This window comes from Chaetodon trifascialis, chromosome 9 (assembly GCF_039877785.1).
Source record: "Chaetodon trifascialis isolate fChaTrf1 chromosome 9, fChaTrf1.hap1, whole genome shotgun sequence".
Classification (NCBI taxonomy): Eukaryota; Metazoa; Chordata; class Actinopteri; order Chaetodontiformes; family Chaetodontidae; genus Chaetodon; species Chaetodon trifascialis.
The window spans coordinates 26,966,570-26,986,726 of record NC_092064.1 but is presented as its reverse complement, the minus strand read 5'-3'; the positions used below and the strand labels follow the sequence as shown (position 1 = coordinate 26,986,726).

Here is a 20,157-nt window from a genome sequence, read left to right as displayed (position 1 = left end):
ACTTTCAATCATTCATCCACTGATCTTTACCATGTCAGTTATCCTTTAACTGCTCCAGACCTCAGATACACACCCTCTGTTTGCTCTCCCCTCACCCAAATAGGTGGGAGAGCTACCAGGGCAGAGGAGGTTGAATGATTAAACCGAGGCCGTTTACATGCCAAGGCTGGGCATTCAAACGAGGAGGGACAGGAGATGGTTTGAACTCGTCCCTGGCCAATAACCAAGTGACTCCACCTTCAACTGTAAAGAAATCTGCTGCCTATATGTGCAACCAGGACTCTGGAGAAGACACTCATTCCACTTCTGACGACTGAGGAAGAAGAAGAAGAAGACTTCTGTGCCCTTTGACTTACAGAGTTCAGACATGCCTTCAGGGGGACTGGAGATACTGGGAGTGATTCTGGCCGTCCTGGGATGGATCTCAGCCCTTGCATCCTGCGCCTTGCCCATGTGGAGAGTGTCAGCTTTCATTGGGATGAACATCGTCACGGCGCAGATCACTTGGGAGGGCATCTGGATGAACTGTGTGGTCCAAAGCACGGGTCAGATGCAGTGTAAAATCCACGACTCCATGTTGGCTCTGAGCGCAGACCTTCAAGCCGCCCGTGCCCTCACCATCATCTCCATCGTGGTGGGCGCTGTGGGAGTCTTGGTGGCCATGATGGGAGCGAAATGCACCAACTGCGTGGAAGAAGAATTAGCCAAGGGTCGGGTGATGATAGCTGCCGGGGTGGCCTTCATCTTGGCTTCTCTGACCCAGCTGATCCCCGTGTCCTGGTCTGCCCACACCATCATCATGGAGTTCTACAATCCAGTCATACCCGAGGCACAGAAGAGGGAGATAGGTGCAGCTCTGTACCTGGGCTGGGCTGCAGCTGCATTCCTGCTCATCGCGGGGGGCATCCTCTGCTCTAGCTGCCCCCCGCAACCTGAGAAAAGGTACGGGCCTCCATCAAAGATGATGTACTCCCACACCAGGTCGCTCGCCCCAAGCGGTTATGATCGGAGAGACTACGTCTAAACCTGCACCTGCTCTTTTCTCACACCTTTGCCCTCATGGAAAAGATCGCTCGAAGACAGTCGTTTTAAAAATAACCTCTACACGTCTTTTGGGAATAACTTTGAGGCTGAAGCCAAGAACTGCTGATGAGGTGTAACCTGTATTTTATACTTACGTGAAAATGATTGTATAATGTGTGATCCAGTTTTAGAGAGTAGGTAAACCTGCATTTAGCTTTTTTTACTGTATTCACTGTTTTATAAAGAACCTTCAGTTTGATTAAGGAGTTGTGAAGGCACATAATGCAGATTTATTTATGGATTTTGTATATGAGTTCATCTGAAATGCTTTAGTGTCTGACATGTTAGTTTTTTGATTAAAGGCCTTGTTTTTTAACTGAAGTTTCGTTGTTGTGAGTTTGAGGAAATGGTGTAAAATATCAATCGATAACCTTTTCATGTCTTGAAAATGAAAATGTCCATGCGTCCTGCAAACACAGACATTAGACGACTGGGCGTCTCCATCACAGCAGCGACCCACCTGGCTCTCTCCCACATGTCTGTTGGCTCTATGATAACAAGAGCCGCTACTTTGTCAGCTTCCCCACACTCCACTATCTGAACTGCCCTCTGAACAATGGACCCATTTCATGTCAGAGGGGGAGCCTGGGGGGGGCTGTCAGCACTGGGTTACAGAATGGTGGGGGGCGGGAGCATTTCCAGGGAGACAGTCCCAGCCCAGAAGAATTTCAAGGGCATTCTGCAGACAGACAGAGTCATTAAGGCCCATCAAACGTGACACCGATGTCAGGTGAAAGCCTCGTAACTCCAGCTCTGGGGGTTGAGGTGAACCTTAAACTGAAGACTTTGTCCTGCTGTAAACATCCCCTATCCTTGGCCTTACGACACCTTTTCAAATCTCGTTCGTATGATTAAAAAAACAAAACAAACTGCAGTCAGGGTTTCCCTATAATCATGGTTTGTCACACAGAGCCATCTGGGAAGTCGTCCATGGAAGCTGAGAAGGGCAGGCTCTTTCAAAAAAACACTCGGCAGGCGATTGGATGAACCATCTGTCTGTCATCATCTATCACAGCCCAGCTTCAACCAATCAAATCAATGAACCATGTGGCATGAATCAAACTCTTACTGAAAAGTGCCGTTCTTTGCACTTCTTCATAAAGGATGTTGAATAGCATCTATGCTAACCTCTTTAGCAGCCGCCATTGTTGTTTCCAAATGAGCAGTTGCTTCTCTCGCTGTCGTCAAACCTAAACCACTCCTGTAGCTGCCACTTGTTCCTCAGAGGACGCTAATTGGCCTCAACGCCTGTGGTTTGTCCACAAGTGCATAACTTGAAGCCTGGTAAGACGGATTCTTGCATCATGTGCATCTACTGGTCTTGATAATCCAGCTGTCTCGCGAGGCTAATTTCACCAGTGATGGTAAAAAGGAGAGGAAGCTGTTACTGAGGAACAGCAGAAAGAAGCCCGAGCTAATTATGAGGAAGTGATCTACCAGATATTTAAGATTATTAAATGCACAGCTTCCTAATAAACCATAAAAAAGCATAAATGATAAACACTGAATCTGACTGATCTTCCATTTAGCACCTGTTCCATTAGCATGAAAAATAAAGTTTTATTGAAATTGAATATCCTTATTTAAAATCATATATTGGTAGAATAACCCTTCATCCAACTTAAAAGTGCTTCTTTGGTTAAAACAACATATGCAATACGCAGTCAAAGGCTTCTTTGTGGCCAGGCCCATTGTGAAGCCGGCCATGTAAGCCGATAGCACAGTGTCCAGGTCCTTCCACCCCTTTTGGTGATGTCAGCTCCTTCAAGGACTCCTCCCCTCCACCTGACCTGCCTTATAAAGGATACTGGTGAAGCTGAAGCAACAGATCATCACAGACTCACAGATGCAAGGCCTGAAATTAACTTAATTGGTAGTTGGGCGTCTGGTTGACTCTTCCCCTTTGCAGATTTTTTCTGTGATCTCCTCTCAGGTGTGACACACGTTCGGCAGCAGAAGCGGAAGACGTTTCAGTATGTCTATAGGGCTGGAGTTGATTGGCATCTCCCTGTGCATTTTGGGATGGATTATTGCCATCGTGGCGTGCGCCCTCCCCATGTGGAGGGTGACGGCTTTCATCGGCAGCAACATCGTGACGGCTCAGATTATCTGGGAAGGCCTGTGGATGACTTGCGTGGTCCAGAGCACGGGCCAAATGCAGTGTAAGGTCTACGACTCCATGCTCGCCCTCTCCCAAGACCTCCAAGCTGCCCGCGCCCTCACCGTCATCTCCATCCTGTTGGCGATCCTGGCCGTGCTCATTGCCATCGCTGGGGCTAAGTGCACCAACTGCATTGACGATGAGGCATCCAAGGCCAAGGTGATGATCATCTCTGGGGTCTTCTTCATCGTTTCCGGGGTCATGCAGCTCATTCCTGTCTCCTGGTCCGCCAATACCATAATCAGGGACTTCTACAACCCTTTACTTACAGACGCTCAGCGGCGGGAGCTGGGGGCTGCTCTGTACATCGGCTGGGCAGCTGCCGCCCTCCTGATTCTCGGTGGTGGACTGCTCTGCTGCTCCTGTCCACCACGTGAGACCAGATACAACCCTTCACGAATGGCTTACTCTGCCCCACGGTCTGCAGGTGGTCCAGGATTAGAGAGGAAAGACTATGTATGAACGAAGGTCAAAGGGGAAAAGACGTTGTTGAATCTCTAACCTGCTCTCCTCACCAAGCTGAGGGTGTACTGAGCAAAAGGGCTCAAGGGAACAAGGAGACAAGGAGACTCCGCAATGAAGGATGTGTTTGATTTTTTCCTTTCGAATCTGAATTAGGCTCTTTGTTTTACAGAGACTGAAAAAGCATGCAGAGGGCACTGCGGTGGAAACTTCCTTTAATCAGCTTTGACAAAGAAAATTATGCTCCGTCTTGTTAAAGGTCGACATGCTAGATGTTATCGCCATTGTACAATCATGCTTTTTACACTTTTAATGTTTACCACTGAATATTTTTTTAATTCCACTGCTTCCTGTGTCACCTTCATAATAAGGCACCAGTGCTGACAGAATGGACAAACTGTTAAAGAGTATGACAGAGCGATCAACAGGAGTACATGTTGTAAATACTGCAGTAAGAGTATCGTTACCTGTAACAGTCAAGACAGATGATGACTGCAAACGCAGCTTTTGGTGTAATGTGGTGAGGGTGGAGATGGGAGGCTCTGAATGCTTTACAGTGTGCAGCACCTGAGTTCATCCAAAACAAGAATTTTCTTTGTGTATCATGCAAAACTGCTGTTTATGTATCTCAAAGTGCTTTTTTTGTAATAAACATGACATTTTTTAAGATACTGTATATCTTATCTTGTGTCCATGTGTTAACATAAATTCCCTTTTAATTCGTTTATGCTTAACACCACGATTCGTAACGGCATATTCACTCCCACGTCAGTCAGTAAGCCAGCAACAGGAGTGACGGAGCTCGTCCTGTCCGGGTGCCTTCGTACTGTAAGAGTACCCTGACATTCGATCCTGAGGGCTACGTTACCGGCAACTGGCAACTTAACCACACATGCTCGAAACAATTAGCCACAGGATCAGTTAACGGGCAGAGGTGAGAAGTGTGAGCACGGAGGAGTGGAGTCTTTCCAGACAGGTTACATGCTTAATTTGCTTTTTATCCTTTAGACTTCAGCTGTTAGTATCACTGGATGTTGATACTGGATGCTTGGCTGATCTTGCATACTTATACCATGACACGCATTCATTTGTTGGAGCTGCCCTGCCACCATGCAGTAAACCAGCCCAGATTGCTTCACCTCGAAGCCTGCTGGCAGTCTCCCACGTAAATCTAACCTCCCATCAATCTCCCTCTGTGTCTCTGTGATATTTATATAAGGATGTTATAGGCAGTTATCTAGACTCTGGCACATTTTAAGACTTATCGAGTCGAGCCTTTCTGTGCAGATTAACACACACAGTCACACCTGTCGAAGACAGCGACTTGAAAATTTAATGAACATCTCATCGTAAATATGGGAGAGGTCTCTCGGTGCCATATCGCATTACTCTCCAACTGCTGTCTTTCACTCCCATATCGATGTCGCCTCTAACAAAAGACAAGAAGCAGCTTGACATCTGGTCATGATTACAGCAACTACAGGTTAGAGTTCAATTAAATTTGAATGATTATTCAAGAAATTGGTGTTTGAGCCTTTTTCCTTTATGACTTTTAAGGAAGTCAAGCTTCAATATACAAGATTTCCTGCTGCCAAGACTTCCAGGAAAACAATATGACAAATGAGGACATTTATTTCATTTGTGTTCAAATGAAGTCAAACCGTCGAATGCTGTAATTTGGGTAATGAATGCATGACTGATCATTTAGGCTACAGTTACTCACTAAAACAAGGAAAAACTCTCCGTCACTCTTATATTGTTATGTTTTTCTTCATGACCTGACAAATTATGAGCTACAGTAAATCAAAAGCTCAAAGTGTGGAGCAAATAAGCTGAGCTCTGTCCACAGAGGCGTGACCGAGCGTCCTGATGGCCGCGCTTCCTGCTGTTCCAGTGACTCGTCTGAGAGCCTCAGGCGTGTTTGGTCATCGTGAAGCTAATCATTGACTGTTACACAGGTGCACTTCACAGGCATCTGAAAACACCTGCTGTTCCCTGTTTCCAAATGGTAGCACATCAAATGAAACCCTTCATTTCAAATGTGTTTAAAGCGTGAGTGTGAGGAAGAAAGAGACAAACAGTAACGACCGAGCAAACCAGAGACCCGAGCAGCAGATCCTGAGGCTGTAATAAAACTGACTCCCATCAAATACCTAAACCTGACCGACTGTAAAAGGCTGAGCAAAGAAAAAGGTATCTGCGAGCCTCCCCGGTCACGCTCTGCTGGCTCTGGCCAAACTACGGTCACATGACCGATACTGGGGAATGTGAAGGGCAGAGAGGTTGCCTGGCACCTGAAGTCACCCCCCCCCCTGGAAATAACACAGGCTCACTGTGTTCACTTAGTGGGAACAGAAACTCACTGAGTTTCTTACCTGCAACAGAGAAAAATCTAAATCTAAACCACAACAGAGCCACAAAGAGCTGATTTATGACGCTTCTCTCCGAGTCAAAGCTACAGAACCATGAAAGTTATTCTGTTTTCGAACAAAAGAAACAGCATCAACCATTTTCCACACACATGCCTGACCTGCTCACATCCTCCTGAAGCAAAAAGAAATCTCCTTTCTCTCTTTACCCACGTTGTGTCCTTGATATTAGTTGGTTTCCAGCGCTGCTGCTGGCTGCTGCACGGCATGTTTGTATGGGAGAAGTTTAAACTTTGGCTTGTTTTGAGACTAATAAGATGTAAATGAAGATTTGTGTTTGCAATGTTGTTCAAGAGGACGACGTTCAGGACGGCGCAGGTAAAATGGATCAGGGTGTAAGCCCCGTTAAACCTCTGAGGGGATGTTACCAGGAAGCGAAGGGAAGAAGCCACAGCATTATTCGGGCCAGGCTGCACTGGAAGTATCACTGTTTTTTGTGTTCATTTTGTAGTATTTGTGTGTGTTTTTGGTGGAACAGCAGCCTGTTAGCTCACTGGAGAGGCAGCTAACAGGCTGCTGATAAAGTCCCCATGATGAAAAGAACAGATCCCTCCCTCACATTCCAGCAGTCCGTCTTCCAAAGGAGAGGAGAATCAGGACAGGAGAAACGAAGCCGAATGAATGAGTTAATTAAACGAGCTGATGCTACCATGCTGACCTCTATTTCACTAAATTAGATCCTTTTTATCAGCTGCTTCCCCTCTTACTGTTAATGGCTGAATAAAGTTGTCGGGTTTTGGCCCGAGCTGCTTTCAGCTGCTGGATGTGTGAGATCCACTGAGCTAAGTGAACCCATAAGGCTGCTCCACCATCACAACACATTCAGTAAAATGTGGGTCGAGAAGAGCTGAGCAGGCACTCAAAGATGGAACGGACACTGCGCTCTCACAAAAGGACTCAATGTTCCAGATTAAAGGAGGAATGTATGAGGGAAAACTCATAGTCTTTGATCACACAGATACAATATTCCTCTGAATTTCTCCCATCCCAACAGAAAGGGAGACTAAAAATCCGAGAAGTTTCTTTAATTCAAGCAGTGACTGTACTAGGTTATATATTTATACATGTTACTGCCATTCACGTGTGATAACTGATATGACTTACCTTCAAATGCCTTTTTTTAAGAAAACAAATGAACTTGCTCTTGATAACCTCACATGAGAGATGAGGCTTCTTTTTGTCCCCTAGGACCGTTCATTTATTAAAACTGACTTCAGATTTTTGAAGTGAGGTTGTAAGAGGTACTCATGCATCATCAGTGTGCAGTCTGCACTCACCCAGTGTGGAGCAGCAGCTGGAGTACCGGCCTGGCAGCTGAACAGTGCACCGCTGTGGACAAAACATGTTGTATGAACGTGCTATCCTGCAGACAAATGTGTTCAATTTCAGCTGAATGTAAAGGGGATGAAATCACAGCGGTCTGAGAAACAAAGCCTGATCTCCATTCACTCATCTAAGGTATCCTCACACCCACTGGTCAGTGGGTAACCGTTGTCTTATAAATTATCAAGCAGACCGACCACTCAAACCCTTGTCCTCACCAGACAGCAGTGAGCTCTACCAAACAGTGTTATTCCACTCACACACCATGCTTCGCCTGCATTAAAACCCCTATTTCATTTGTTTTTGTCACTTTAAGTACTTTGTCAGCTCATCTGTCCCTTTTGTTGTGTGTAAAATCTCCAACTTCCAATAATCCAGATGAAAGCGCTGCCTCTACTGCCATCTAGTGGAGAGTGACAAAGCTCCATGAGGGGAGAGGCATCTGCAGTATGAAAACAAGCAAAGAAGCAGGTTTACTGAGCAATCCGGGTAACTCGTGAGATTTCCTAAATAAAAATATACAACTAAAGAAAAATGTCTTCACAACTTCTGCTGTGCAACTTAATGGTGAAGAAAATATGGTGATTGGGTTCAACCCTGAGTTATTTAACAAACAGTAAATCAAATCATTATGTGGCAACTTGCTGAACATTACTTGGAAATAGTTTAAACCTCCATGAACCAAACCTGCAGCTGTATTAACTGTATATAATCTTTGGATCTTTGAACAGCAGATTTGTGCAGAAATGAAGCATAAACCTAAATGGAAGTTATTTTTAATTTGATATGTACATTATGCCCAACAAAAATACTTTAGAAGTCAAACAAAAAGTGGTTGAAAGAAGGAAAGGAGAGGTGAAAACTATAAAAAAAACCCACACATTCAACATTGTCCCATGTATCCTCGTCATCCTCATTTGTGCAAAAGTCACCACAGATCTAAAAGACACAGATCTTTGTTAAAGAAACACACACGATTAGGTAGCGCTTTGTTTTCGACAGCGTTAGCCGCGTCGCTGTTTGGCACAGTGATGGACGCACAGACGGGTCGGTCGGCCTCACAGCTTCTCGTCTACGTTGGTCAGCGGAGTATACAAGTACGCAGCATCGTCCTCTTCATAGATGATGGCCACAGTCTCGCCAGCGTCTGACACCGCAGCGCTGGTCTGTATGTAAGCCTGAGAGAGGGGAGACAACACGAAGAGGTCAATGTCTCCCAGTGAAACGTCAGCCAGCCATGAGAAGTTTGCCTTTTAAACAAGCTCTTCACCCTCTCCAGCAGCTGGAGCCTCTCCTCGTTGAGCAGGTTGCTCTGTCTCAGCTGGCTGACCGTGTTCTCCAGTCCCAGAAGCTTCTCCAGGTGTCGGCGGTGTCGCTGCTGCAGCACTTTGACCTTCTTCTGCAGCTCGGCCACGATCGCCTCCAGCTGCTCTTTGCTCAGACTGTTCTTATGGTAGCTGTTCGTACAAAGGACAGAAAGATTAGAAAAGCAGGACGACTCAGTCGCTCGTTAGCAGTCATGTTTGTCGCACTTCTAACTCACCAGTGCTCCTCCAGCTGCTGGTCCTGCCGCTCTGTGCTGTCCTCCTCCGACTGGCCGTCGTCCCCCTCTCCCTCGTCTGTGTCCAGTCTTTCCACGGTGAGGACCAGCGATGTGGGGGGAGGCGCCACATGTTTGGACACTATAGGCAGAGTAGATGTTATGGGTTTGGAGCTCAGGGCGGACGACAGCACCGTGTCAGGGGAGATGGTTAACGGCGCGGACGCGTCCCCGGGGAAAACGCTCGGAATCGTCTCGAAGTAGGCGATGACTTGAGTTTCGTGGCTTTTGTCTGAGAATTCCTCCGAGGTGCAAGTCACGTCTTCAACGCAGAGAGAGGCCACAGCGTCATCCGCAGAGTCATTCATCACCAGCCCGTGGCCTTGAGTCAAAATGGCCGCAGTGATTCCATTCACAAACTCCTCTTGCCCGTCGCCGGCGGCACATTCAGACATCACGACCACCTCCGTGTTCTCTGCGCCGTTTCTGAGATGATTTACTGTCTGGAATAGAGTTAAAGGGAAATTTGCCCCCGTTTTGAATCCGTCCAGCGACGCCAGCGGGTTCAGGTCTGTCTGGAGGGGACAGCCAGATTCGCCGACGCCACTCGACTCCACCTGGCTGCTTTCTCCCTGCTGCGATGGATCGACAGCGATCCCATACAGGTGCACCGTGTGCAACGTGCTCTCCACCTCCACGCCGTCCGCAGCCAGCGAGACGCCATCCGACACCGTCAGGCTTTCATCGCCATTAGCTCGAAGCCGTTTTGGCTTCCTGTCGCTGTGATCGGCAGCCTTTCGTTTCTGGAAAGAAGCAGGAGGGCGTGTTTGTCAAGAGCACGAGACGATGTTCGCAGGTTAGCTCAGAGCTACTGCACAACTTTATATTTTCAATGACATTTCATCTCTAACCATCATCCAAACATTAGGCATGAGAAGATGAACGAAACATTCTGTAATATGACAAGTACAGAAAACCTTTGTGTTATGACTCCTGAACACGACTGTTTCATGTTGCTGAGACAAATTTCTGGCCTATAAATGAAACTAACATGGTAGAAAAACACACTGAAATGGTACAAATCACTGCGATCGGTGTCTTTTTGTTCTACCTCAGCCTCCTGGAAGACCGTGGGCACAGCATGGCTCTCCAGGTAACGGATGCCCCATCGCATCTTGAAGCACGAGGGCGCAAAATGCTCGTGGCAAATATACTGGTGCCGAGAAGGAGTCCAGTTCTCGCGTCCCATGTTCTTCAGCCACTGCTGCAGCCGGACCGGGTCCTGCAGAGGGAACCTGGAACGCAATAAAGACCACAGATGTGAGACGGCGGTCACTCTACGGCTCCTTTAAGTTTTACTTCAAATAACGGGGAGATGCACAGAACAACACAGTTTACTTGTTGCAATGGTTTGACAGTAACAGCCTGCTTTCGCTGGAAATCAGAGAATACTGAGCAGATATCAGATAACAAGCGGACTCTGTACTGACTCGTGGCGTTTTGGCTCGTGCCATCACACTCTGTACAGTGTTATGGAGCCCAGCTGTGGGGGCCACAGTGAGCGATGGCGATACTGGTAGAAAAACACACTGAAATGGTACAAACTGGTTTTTACTCTCCCGCTGACTGTGAAGAGTTTTCCAGTTTTAAAATCATCATGCGCGCGGTCATACTGTCCCCGCATCCTGGACCAGCTCCGGGATTAAGATGTCCGTCTATTGTTGTTATTATTGACGCCACGGCTCAAATTCACAAAATAAAGCTAAACAGGCACATTTCCGAATTTAATATGTAAAATCTCTGGAGGTGAATTTGCTTTGAAGTAAAACTCAGTCGCCACAGTTTACAGACACCATGATCCAATCAGGACTGTCTCAAAGGTCAAAACAGGACGCAAACTTAGCAGATCATCAGAAAACAGAGAAAAACACAGATATCTGAAGACTACGGTGACCCATTAGTCAGCAGAAGCGTCGTAAAAGCAGACGCAGCCACAGACTGACTGGTCGAACAGGAAGACGTTGCTTAAAGTTGGACGACGCTCCCTCAGCTCCGACGGAGCGAGCTTCAAAACAAAGAGGCTGACATTAAAAACTCACTTGTAGAAGCTTTTCCTGTCGTCGCCGCTGCCGGAGTCATTCTTACAGCCTGGAACCGAGCAATACTTCGGCATGTCAGGTCTGTGGAGCCGCGGCTGAAGTCTCCGTGTCCAGCTGGGTTCACAACAAGGTGAAACTCGTGCTGTCAACTCGCGGCGCATAGCTGACGTATAGCGATCAGCTGGCGTGGAACGTGACGTCAGTTAAACGCGACTCCCCGCGTTTCCTGCGTTAATTCTGTTGTTTATTAAACCCACAGTAATTTTAGGTAATAAAATACGTCTTTTTTAAAGAAAAACATCTTGACATCAGGTTGTTAAACCCCCACCCACAAAGTACACCATCACAAAGCAAGCGTGGATCATTTTAACCGACGTAAATAAAGATACCAGCTTGATTCTAAAATCACTGGACTGGATTTTTTTTATTCAATAATTTTCTCCAAACATTACACGGAATCTTTCAATGATACAGTATATATACATACACATCAGTGTATTTCTTTATCTAAAAAGTTGAGGGCCACTGGACAATGCAGCTGTGCGTTTCAAGACAGGATTGCATTTTGGACGTTTGTGTACTGAAGAAATCCACGTGGGGGTAAATAAGTCACTGGTAATCAAACATGTACTTGAGACTGGGGTGCCATGAGTGTTTGCCTTACACCAAAGCTAGTTTGGAGAGTAGATTGTGCGGGAGCTGCCGGGTGAGTGGCACGATGACGGTCAAGGATGAAAACATGGAGAGCAGCAGCATCTTCCTCAACAGGAAGCAGTGCAAAAGAAATGTTACCAGCTACATGACCAAACCAACTAGATACACCACTAATGGCAAAAAGCACCTTTAAAAGTATATCCAGAGACAATCAGTCTATTTTTTCTGGACTGGGATCATACATGTAAGCGCATTTTGTACTCCTGTAAAAGAAGAAGGACCTGACAGACTGTAGGATGGTTGGAGAAACACTGATAGACATGCTGCTTTACCCAGTTTACAATGCTCGGAGCTGTGTACGCAGGCCAACAGTCCAATGCCAGGCTTCAGAATCACAAGGCGCTCCTTGTAAATACTGAACAATCATTTTCATTACAGATCTTTGGTACATACCAGCTGTTTGAATCCATCTGCCAAGTATATCAGACATTTAAAAACCAAGCAGCTCCAAGGAGACTCGGGTGAAAGGGTTGGTTTCTTTACCCTGTGATGGGACACATGAGCGGGTAAATGGAATATGGAACGGGGATTTTCCAGTTTTAACCGATAGCATGAAAGAAAATACCCAGTTCTGAACTGGGCTGATGTATGTGATCTCTTCCCATCTCAACTACACCACGTGCTTTCTGCATACAACTAGTGGAAGTTTGTCGGGGAGAGGGATCCCTTAGGCTAAGCATGAACAAGAGCATGTCCGAGCACTGGAGGGAGTGAGGTGGCTGGGATGGTTCGGGTCAGATGGGAGGTCGCCAGCGTTGCTGACGGAGTAGCTCGGCCTCTACATCATCCCCAACTGCATTAGCGTGTTGGCATACGCCATGGGCTTGACATTTGGATGAGGCTGTGAAAGAGAATGAGGGGAAGACAAAGATTAGATCCAGTGGCATTCACTTGCTCAACTCGTAGTCAAACTGGTGTTTTTAGTAGACGTTCGAGTGTTTTTTGGCTTCATCCCAGTTGGTTTTAACATGTTAGTTAACTGAAGTGGATCTGTAATGTGATGCATCATTACAACAGAAGATTCAGCTAATAACGTTTCACTTTCTGATTCATTTCACTTCTAAATAAGCAGCATGTGCTAAAACAGACCAGTTTACATCTGAAACCCCAGCAGATGTCACTGTAACAGTCTGCACAGAGCTAACCCAAAACCAATGTGCATGAGGGCAAATATGCCGACATGATAATTACATATAATGAAGTTAACAACTTAGAGCACAGGATACTGACCACAGCAGTGAACTGGTGAAATTCTGGCTTGAGGTCGGATCCCCTGAGGTGGATATAAGCTCCTTTATTTCCCATCTGATCACTGGGAGAAGGCAGAACACAACAGTTCAAATGAAACGTAACAGTGGACTCAACGCTCTTCATTCAGTCAGCAGGATGACGTACCAGTAGTTGGGTGCTGAGAACACGGTGATGCACTTCCCTGAATGAGTGACTTCATAGCCCTCAGCTTTGACCTCATGACTACGCACGATGAAGTCCAGCTTGTTCTGTTCAAGGAAGCGCTCTGTCACATCTGGCCCGAACTGACAACTCACTCCTCGCTTGCTGATGGACCGGCCATTCTGCAGAGAGAGACATTATTTATTCAACTGCCATAGAAGTGTCCTGAATGTTTCTCTGACACAAACCACTGGACGCTCGGACCAAGTACACCTAACGAGGTAATGGGTGGGTGGAAACTGACCTGAGGCTGCGGATCTGACCAGAGGAGGTCACACATGGGACCTGTGAAAGAGCAAAGGAAGGTCTTCAACACGCCTGCGTTGTTTTCTAGAGATGTTTCTTAGAGAGCCAGTTTCATACTTGTGGTGCATTCAGAGTCTGACCCTACCTGAGTCTGGGGGCTGTCTGTTCCTGTCAATCTTCCTGAGGTCTTCCAATGTGACCCCATCTTCACTGAACAGTCCCCCATGCATAACCTGCGATGGAGAATCTTATCAGGACTGCTTGCACAGTACAACATATAAAACCACTCTGTCATTAAGGGCTGCAAAAAACATTAATAACACAAGTCATCTGTAACATTTGGGTAAAATATACAAAAAGTAAACCAGTCACTATATATTTAAAGATAATCAGAAGTGCACTGCCCGGTAAAGGTCCCTTGGAGGAGATATACATATATATAAGTACATATACAAGTTAGCTGCATAGCGCTGTCAGCTCTCAGTGCCACTGCTTACCAGGACTTTGTTGTTGATACACTGTGCAAGAGGCAGCCACTGGAAGACCTCGCTGAACAGCTGGAACATCTGGGCTGTGTACTTGGCTTTGACCTCCCCTTCAAATCCATACATCTGGTTCATGTTGTCTGTCTCATGGTTACCTGAAAGTAAAAATCATGGTCAAACAATCCTGTTGAAATGCTAACAATAAAGTCTGGAGCACAACAAGGCGAAAACACGTCTTTACGAGAAGGTTACAGGAGATTCTACACATGCATCAACAGACTCATGCACGGGCAAAACGTCAGCGCTCTCACCCCTAAGCAAGTGGAAGTTGTCAGGGTAGAGCAGCTTGAAGCCAAAGAGGGTAAGAATGACCTCCAGGGAGAAAGAGCCACGATCCACAAAGTCACCATTGAACAGCTGAATTCTGTGGTTAAGCATTATGACGCACGAGTTCTGGATTTGAGGCTTTTGGCTGTCGAATGGGACAAACAAGGAAGACTGCACTGAACACAAACAGGGTCAAAAACGAACACCGCCATCTACATTGGCGAATAAATTAAACGAGGTCAGTCGCGATTAACGGGTTGCTGACATAGGCCTACTTCACTATAAACATCAGTTGACTGACCTTGTTTTGCATTAATTTGACCCTGGACACAGTAAAAAAATGCTTTAAAAAGAAAGGATACATAAGGGTTGGTCTCTGAGGGTAAGCCGTTCAACTTAAAGATGTTGAGGAGATCGTAGTACTGCCCATGGGTGTCCCCACAAATAGTTATTTTTTCTGTCTGTAGAAAAGAGAAACAGTCACAAAAAAGATGGTAACTGTGAAACAACCATGAAAACTAACATCCATGTTTTATTCACTCTCATGCTGTCACTCTGACCCCTGCAGTCCTATTATGGGCTGATCAATATAATTACACTGTGTATGAACTCTCAGCAACTTTCTACTCGTGAGTATCTGAAAGTCCTCACCTCTTTTAATGTGATTTCAACAAGACTTGGTAGTTTGGATAGAACATCTTTAACCTGCACCAAAATCTGAAAGAGGACCAAAGAGGTTAATGACACAAACAGGTATGTTTCCTTCAGCGAGCGCGTTTCACATGAACAAACACGACCTGATGAACACACTGCCTGATGAACACACTACCTGATGAACACACTGCCTGATAAGCACACTGCCTGATAAGCACACTACCTGATGAACACACTACCTGATAAGCACACTTTCTGTGTAGTTTCTTCTGGTCTTCGAACCAATCCATCATCTCCTTCATGAACGTCAACGTGACCTTCCCATCCTCAAGTTTTGGGCCTACGTAGTCATCCTCGATCGCTGCAATACAAGATGACTTTAGGATTCGCACAACCGCCACACCGTTGGATTTTGTTACGTTTTCATGCATTTTTCCAATAACACAGGAAACTCACTCATGTTCTCGATGTCCAGAGAGTCAACAACAGATTTTTTAATCTCATCGCTGGCAATGGCTCTCTCAAACGCCTTCTGTTTCACAATCTTGTTACATTCCTGATACTTCATCCTTGCATCCTTGTCATTTGGTCGAACCCTCACTACCTGTTATGAGAACAGGGAAATGAAATGCATTAATCACACAGGTTGATCATCAGCTGATATTAAGGCACACAGGTGAAACTGACTCAGTGTAGCTGCAAAGAACAGGAAGTAACAGTTTATTTATAACATTTATTAAGAATTATTCAGTTTGACTGAATGTTTTCACTCTAACTGGCTCAGCTTTTCTAGCCTTTGTGTTAATTTAGGTTCAGGAAACCCACAGATCAACTGCTTATGTTATAAATCATCTGACATGATGCTATTCAGTCAGTCAAATCTGTGCATGTGACAGCAAAGTTGGCTGTGCCCAGTCAGAGCACACGTTCTCCATGAGAACAAGCTGCAGCTAAAACACCACGATCGTTTACAACGTGGAGCATCTTGGATAAACACACCTAAATGTTGCTCTGTAAGCTTTGTAAATTGGACATTATCACAGCGGCACAACTGCTATACATGACCAGTACAGCACCCTGGAGCACTTTGTTTACAGCCTGTTTACAGCCTGTAAATCACTTTAACTATCTTCTATGTTTACATGTGATTATCTTCAGCTCATATTAGTCCAGTGATTAGAAAAATTCACGTCACAGGGGGTTGGGATGACATACGGTTGCTAAATTAATCTATTTTAATGCTAATATTCATTACATCTGTGCAACTTATCTTGCGTATTATTATATATTTTTACTGTGCAATAGCCCAAAGACACTGTAGTTTATTATTCATATTTTACTCATGTGCAAGTCAAAATCCACTGTGAAATTGAGCCATTCTTCAAAAGGCAATATTTTTTAATACTCTTTTTTTTCCATCTTCTTCATTGTCTATTTATTCATTTTTCACCTGTTTTTATTCTTGCTGCTGTAACAAAATAATTTATTTTCTTAACTTATGTCTCACAGCAATTCTTTTGAATTTGAGGTCCATTATTAGCATAAGGCATCTGACAAATAGGAACTATCATTGTATTATTATTATTATTATTATTATTATTAATAGTTGTAGTAACAGTAGGCGTAGTAGTAGTAATAAGAATAAGAATATCATCATCATATGATTGAATAAAATATTGAAATATTAATGAGTATTGGACATATATACATGCACTAACAGAAGAAAACACATTGGATTAAAGTCAGGCTGTGTTTTATCCCACATCACGGTTATAAGAACCCTCTCATGAAGGTGCTGGTTACACCTAACGAGGCCTCTGCTAATTTGAGATTTCAATGTTTTGATAAACCTGCGCAATCAGCGTGAAGTGTGAAGTCGTTTGGATGAGTGTTCTCAAGAAAGCAGGAAGCAGCGAAACCAGAGGACAAGCACTTGAACGGGCATGTTCTGCACTACTACTGGAGCTCCAACCTCTCAAAACTTCGTCAAAATTAACTCTCATCTTCTGCCGTCATGCCACTTGGTCTAGTTTGTGCAATAAATTGCTGTAACTATGGCCGAGCTTAAGAGGTCTTTGTTAACACAGCCCTGGTATAATTATATTGCGTATTTTGAGAGCAGGAAGAACAATAGGCGCTAAATTGGTTGTGGTATGTGTGTCTTCACTCTGGATCTAACTGGCATCATGACTGGATTAAAGGATGATCCTTATTCCAGGCTGTTCAGGCAATATGAAGAGCCTAACTCATAGTGGCAGATAAGCAGATGGAACTGGAGAGCTCTCTGAAAAATCAGGGAAACATTTAGAGACACTGAGCACATTGTTCATGCATCACTCCAGTTCGAAGCTGCACAACAGCGGAGAGTGAGCAGCCGCTCACAATCAAACATACGACACTTCTTACCGTTTCGTAATCCTTAAGTGCAGCCTTGAACTTGCCCAGTGCCATGTTCGAGGTGGCGCGGCGGTAATACCCCTTAATGTAGTTTTTGTCTATCTCCAGGGCCTTCGTGGCATCAGCCAGGGCATAGCCATAGCACTCTGTGCGTAGGTACGCCAGGCTTCGGTTGCTGAAGTAGATGGCATTGGATGGATTGAGCTCCAGAGCCTCTGTGTAGTACTTGATGGCATTTTCATAGTCTTTGTCTGAAAAACAAATATCACACCTTCAGTGGACAACACCAAGTTTGTCCTTCTGCAGAGATCCTATAAAAGAGTCACACACACTGCAGGAAGTGCAGGTTTATTATGTTTATCTCCGACTGCAGTGATAACTGGATGATAAGGCCAAAATAAAAGACACGTCAGACATCTGGGCCCATTTTACCACATCAATCTCAGTAAAATGTGTATTTTGTTTCTATGTTTGCTTCTTCACTGTACTTGCTGACTTATCTTTAATGCAATAACTTCAAATCAGTTACAGATACATCAGTGTTATATTGAACAAACTTCAATCTATAGTACAGGAAGCGTGTCAAAAATGTAAGTTACACTCTATAACAGTTAAATGAAATAGATCTTTAACAACAAATGTACAGACATACATTTAGAAATGTGCCTAAATTAACAAGCAACCCGAAAGGAGACTACAGAGGACCACAGTCATAAAACTTGAGGCTTCTCTCTGTTACACGGAACAAGTCACATTTCAAATTGAACTACCATCCAGTGAGACATGGACAAATCTAACCAAAATGCAGGCATCATGAAAAAGATGGCTAAAAAACAACCCGCTGAATATTGAGGGACTGCTTTGAAAACGAGGCGCTGCCTTGTTGCTGCTCGCACGCGCCCGCTGACTCAGAAGATTCTAGCTGTTTCTGATCCTCCCCTAAAGCTACACAATAATGCGATAATACGACTGAATACGAAGTCATGTGAAAACACCAGATGGCCATGAGGTTTAAACCCTGAGAAATGACCACATCTGAGCAAGTTAGCGGTACACTGCATGACATGCGTGCCAGCATGGGTTCACATCGATGCTGTTGCTGCCGATATTGAACTGGCTGCTAGCTAGCTAGCATTAGCTAAATCAGCTAACCGCAGTTTCTATTCAGCGCCGCGTAATCCAATGAATGGGGTTTAGCGTGCTCTCTGAGCAATGTTAGCTTAGCTTAACATTAGCGACCGGCTGCAAATGGAGCGTGAAGCCTCAGTTGTATCGCTACTGTAATCGCTGGTCACATATTTGTCTGTTGTGAACTGCTTGTAAAAGCAACTGACTTGACAGGAATGTCAAATTACCTTTAAAGTACTTATTCGCCTTCTCCTTCAGTAGCTCTGCATCATTACCTCCCTCCGCCATCTTCTTCTCACTGCCGTTTTCCGATTCGTGCGCCATTGACTGGACTGTCGTAAATGTCGCAAAGTCTATTTTGGAGAGTTGTTGAGAGTAATTTCTTTAACCGTGCGGTTGGAGGAAGATTACAGGTAAATGTATGGGAAAACAACGTGCAGAGTAAAAAAAATGTCCTAAGGAAATTGTAATTGAAGGTGCTTAGTCTGTTTCAGCGAAAAAAACATAGACTGCAGTACAAAAAACATTTGTGATAGAAAGACAAGAAAGAAAAGTATAAGGAAGTTGGTTGAGTCCCTAAAATCAAGACTACAAAAGTCCCTCAGCAGTTCAGGTTAAACTTTATCTTTAATTCATACCTGCAGCTTGTGTATCCACATTGATTGTGGCCATGTTTTGTGTTTCCCTGTCCAATAATTATTGATCAGTTTAATAAAAGCACAGTGTGTGTGGATAGGCGTGAGACAGAGGACTTAACAATCAGGCAGGAGTAAACAAACATTTTATTTCATTCGGTTTTTCTCCAGCAGAGGGCGGTATAGACCTGCACTGAAATAACCTCTCCATGAAGGCTGAGCAGAATAATTGGTTGGGCATGAAGGCAACCATAGGACTGCTGATAGAAGGAACTACGCTCATGTGAGGTTGACCAAAAAAATGTTCAGATGGTGACTAAGGTGTTACAACCAAATCATTAGTGAGAGATTAGGTCAATGATTCACATGGAAGTCAGTTTTCCCTGCCTTGTCTGGAATAATGACCTTCATTTGGAGCGATAGCCCGTCCTCAAGCCTCTGCCTCTCTGGCTCAACTGTAGTAATATTCCAGGTTTCTTTAACACAAAAGTACAGCCTCAGCCATAATTCCTTTTGGTTTTCTTCCAGATGTCTCGAGGCTTGAGGATGTTGCAGTGGAAGTTTCCTGCCATCTGAAATCAGTGACGTCGGACTCGGGCAACCACAGATATGGCGATGAAGGGACCAACGTGGCACAGGTGCAGACTCACTCACACATGGCATCTGACGCACCCCAGCCTCAAATAAGTGGTTTGCAAAAACATCACGCAACTTTAAGCAGAAACATACTCAAGCCGAAACAACTGTCCAGAAACATAAAGTAGTTAAAGTTACCAGTTACGTCTCCGATTGTTGCACATAAAAGTAAGCAGTTACGAGGGAAAGTACCTTCTGCATTACTTTTAAATGTCTTCTTCAATCCTCCTCTTATAGCGCACACAGCTATATTATGTTAGCATTTCTGTGCGACAGTGTGGGACAAAAAACTGTCAAATTTATCTGTCATCGTACCCATTGTCACTATATAGATAAGAGTTTGTCATGCTCCGGACCAACAGAGGTAGAAATCACTAGAAATCCTT

The 20,157-nt window shown here is 44.8% G+C and overlaps 3 protein-coding genes across 3 annotated transcripts; 1 reads left to right on the top strand and 2 right to left on the bottom strand.

Annotated features, from left to right (window-relative positions):
* Positions 1–367: 367 nt before the first annotated feature.
* Positions 368–3,706, top strand: LOC139336035 (claudin-3-like). The gene is made up of 2 exons (XM_070969884.1): positions 368–858; positions 3,049–3,706. The coding sequence occupies exons 1-2, from the start codon at positions 368–370 to the stop codon at positions 3,704–3,706; spliced, it is 1,149 nt and encodes a 382-aa protein (XP_070825985.1).
* Positions 3,707–8,219: 4,513 nt separating this feature from the next.
* LOC139336640 (THAP domain-containing protein 5-like) lies at positions 8,220–11,263 on the bottom strand. The gene is made up of 5 exons (XM_070970807.1): positions 11,098–11,263; positions 10,110–10,293; positions 9,002–9,801; positions 8,729–8,915; positions 8,220–8,636 (listed from the first exon to the last, which is right to left on the bottom strand). Exons 1-5 carry the CDS (start codon positions 11,256–11,258, stop codon positions 8,517–8,519), a joined length of 1,452 nt encoding a protein of 483 aa, XP_070826908.1. The 5' UTR covers positions 11,259–11,263; the 3' UTR covers positions 8,220–8,516.
* Positions 11,264–11,494: 231 nt separating this feature from the next.
* Positions 11,495–18,824, bottom strand: ppp5c (protein phosphatase 5, catalytic subunit). The gene is made up of 13 exons (XM_070971035.1): positions 18,728–18,824; positions 17,382–17,623; positions 15,432–15,579; positions 15,215–15,336; positions 14,973–15,038; positions 14,684–14,782; positions 14,306–14,411; positions 14,007–14,149; positions 13,655–13,742; positions 13,508–13,548; positions 13,207–13,385; positions 13,042–13,123; positions 11,495–12,652 (listed from the first exon to the last, which is right to left on the bottom strand). Exons 1-13 carry the CDS (start codon positions 18,822–18,824, stop codon positions 12,590–12,592), a joined length of 1,476 nt encoding a protein of 491 aa, XP_070827136.1. The 3' UTR covers positions 11,495–12,589.
* Positions 18,825–20,157: the final 1,333 nt, after the last annotated feature.

What these genes read in the sequence shown, in the direction of transcription:
- LOC139336035 (XM_070969884.1), top strand. Translation starts at nt 368, where the DNA reads ATGCCTTCAGGGGGACTGGAGATACTGGGAGTGATTCTGGCCGTCCTG. An exon ending in AGGGAGATAGGTGCAGCTCT is followed by an intron (nt 859 to 3,048) that starts GTACCTGGGCTG and finishes CAGAAGCGGAAG; the next exon opens with ACGTTTCAGTATGTCTATAG.
- LOC139336640 (XM_070970807.1), bottom strand. Translation starts at nt 11,258, where the DNA reads ATGCGCCGCGAGTTGACAGCACGAGTTTCACCTTGTTGTGAACCCAGC. An exon ending in CAGCAGCTGGAGGAGCACTG is followed by an intron (nt 8,916 to 9,001) that starts GTGAGTTAGAAG and finishes TTGTACGAACAG; the next exon opens with CTACCATAAGAACAGTCTGA. An exon ending in GGCTCCAGCTGCTGGAGAGG is followed by an intron (nt 8,637 to 8,728) that starts GTGAAGAGCTTG and finishes CCCCTCTCTCAG; the next exon opens with GCTTACATACAGACCAGCGC.
- ppp5c (XM_070971035.1), bottom strand. Translation starts at nt 18,824, where the DNA reads ATGGCGCACGAATCGGAAAACGGCAGTGAGAAGAAGATGGCGGAGGGA. An exon ending in CACTTAAGGATTACGAAACG is followed by an intron (nt 15,580 to 17,381) that starts GTAAGAAGTGTC and finishes TTCTCATAACAG; the next exon opens with GTAGTGAGGGTTCGACCAAA. An exon ending in CAGACAGCCCCCAGACTCAG is followed by an intron (nt 13,549 to 13,654) that starts GTAGGGTCAGAC and finishes GCTCTTTCACAG; the next exon opens with GTCCCATGTGTGACCTCCTC.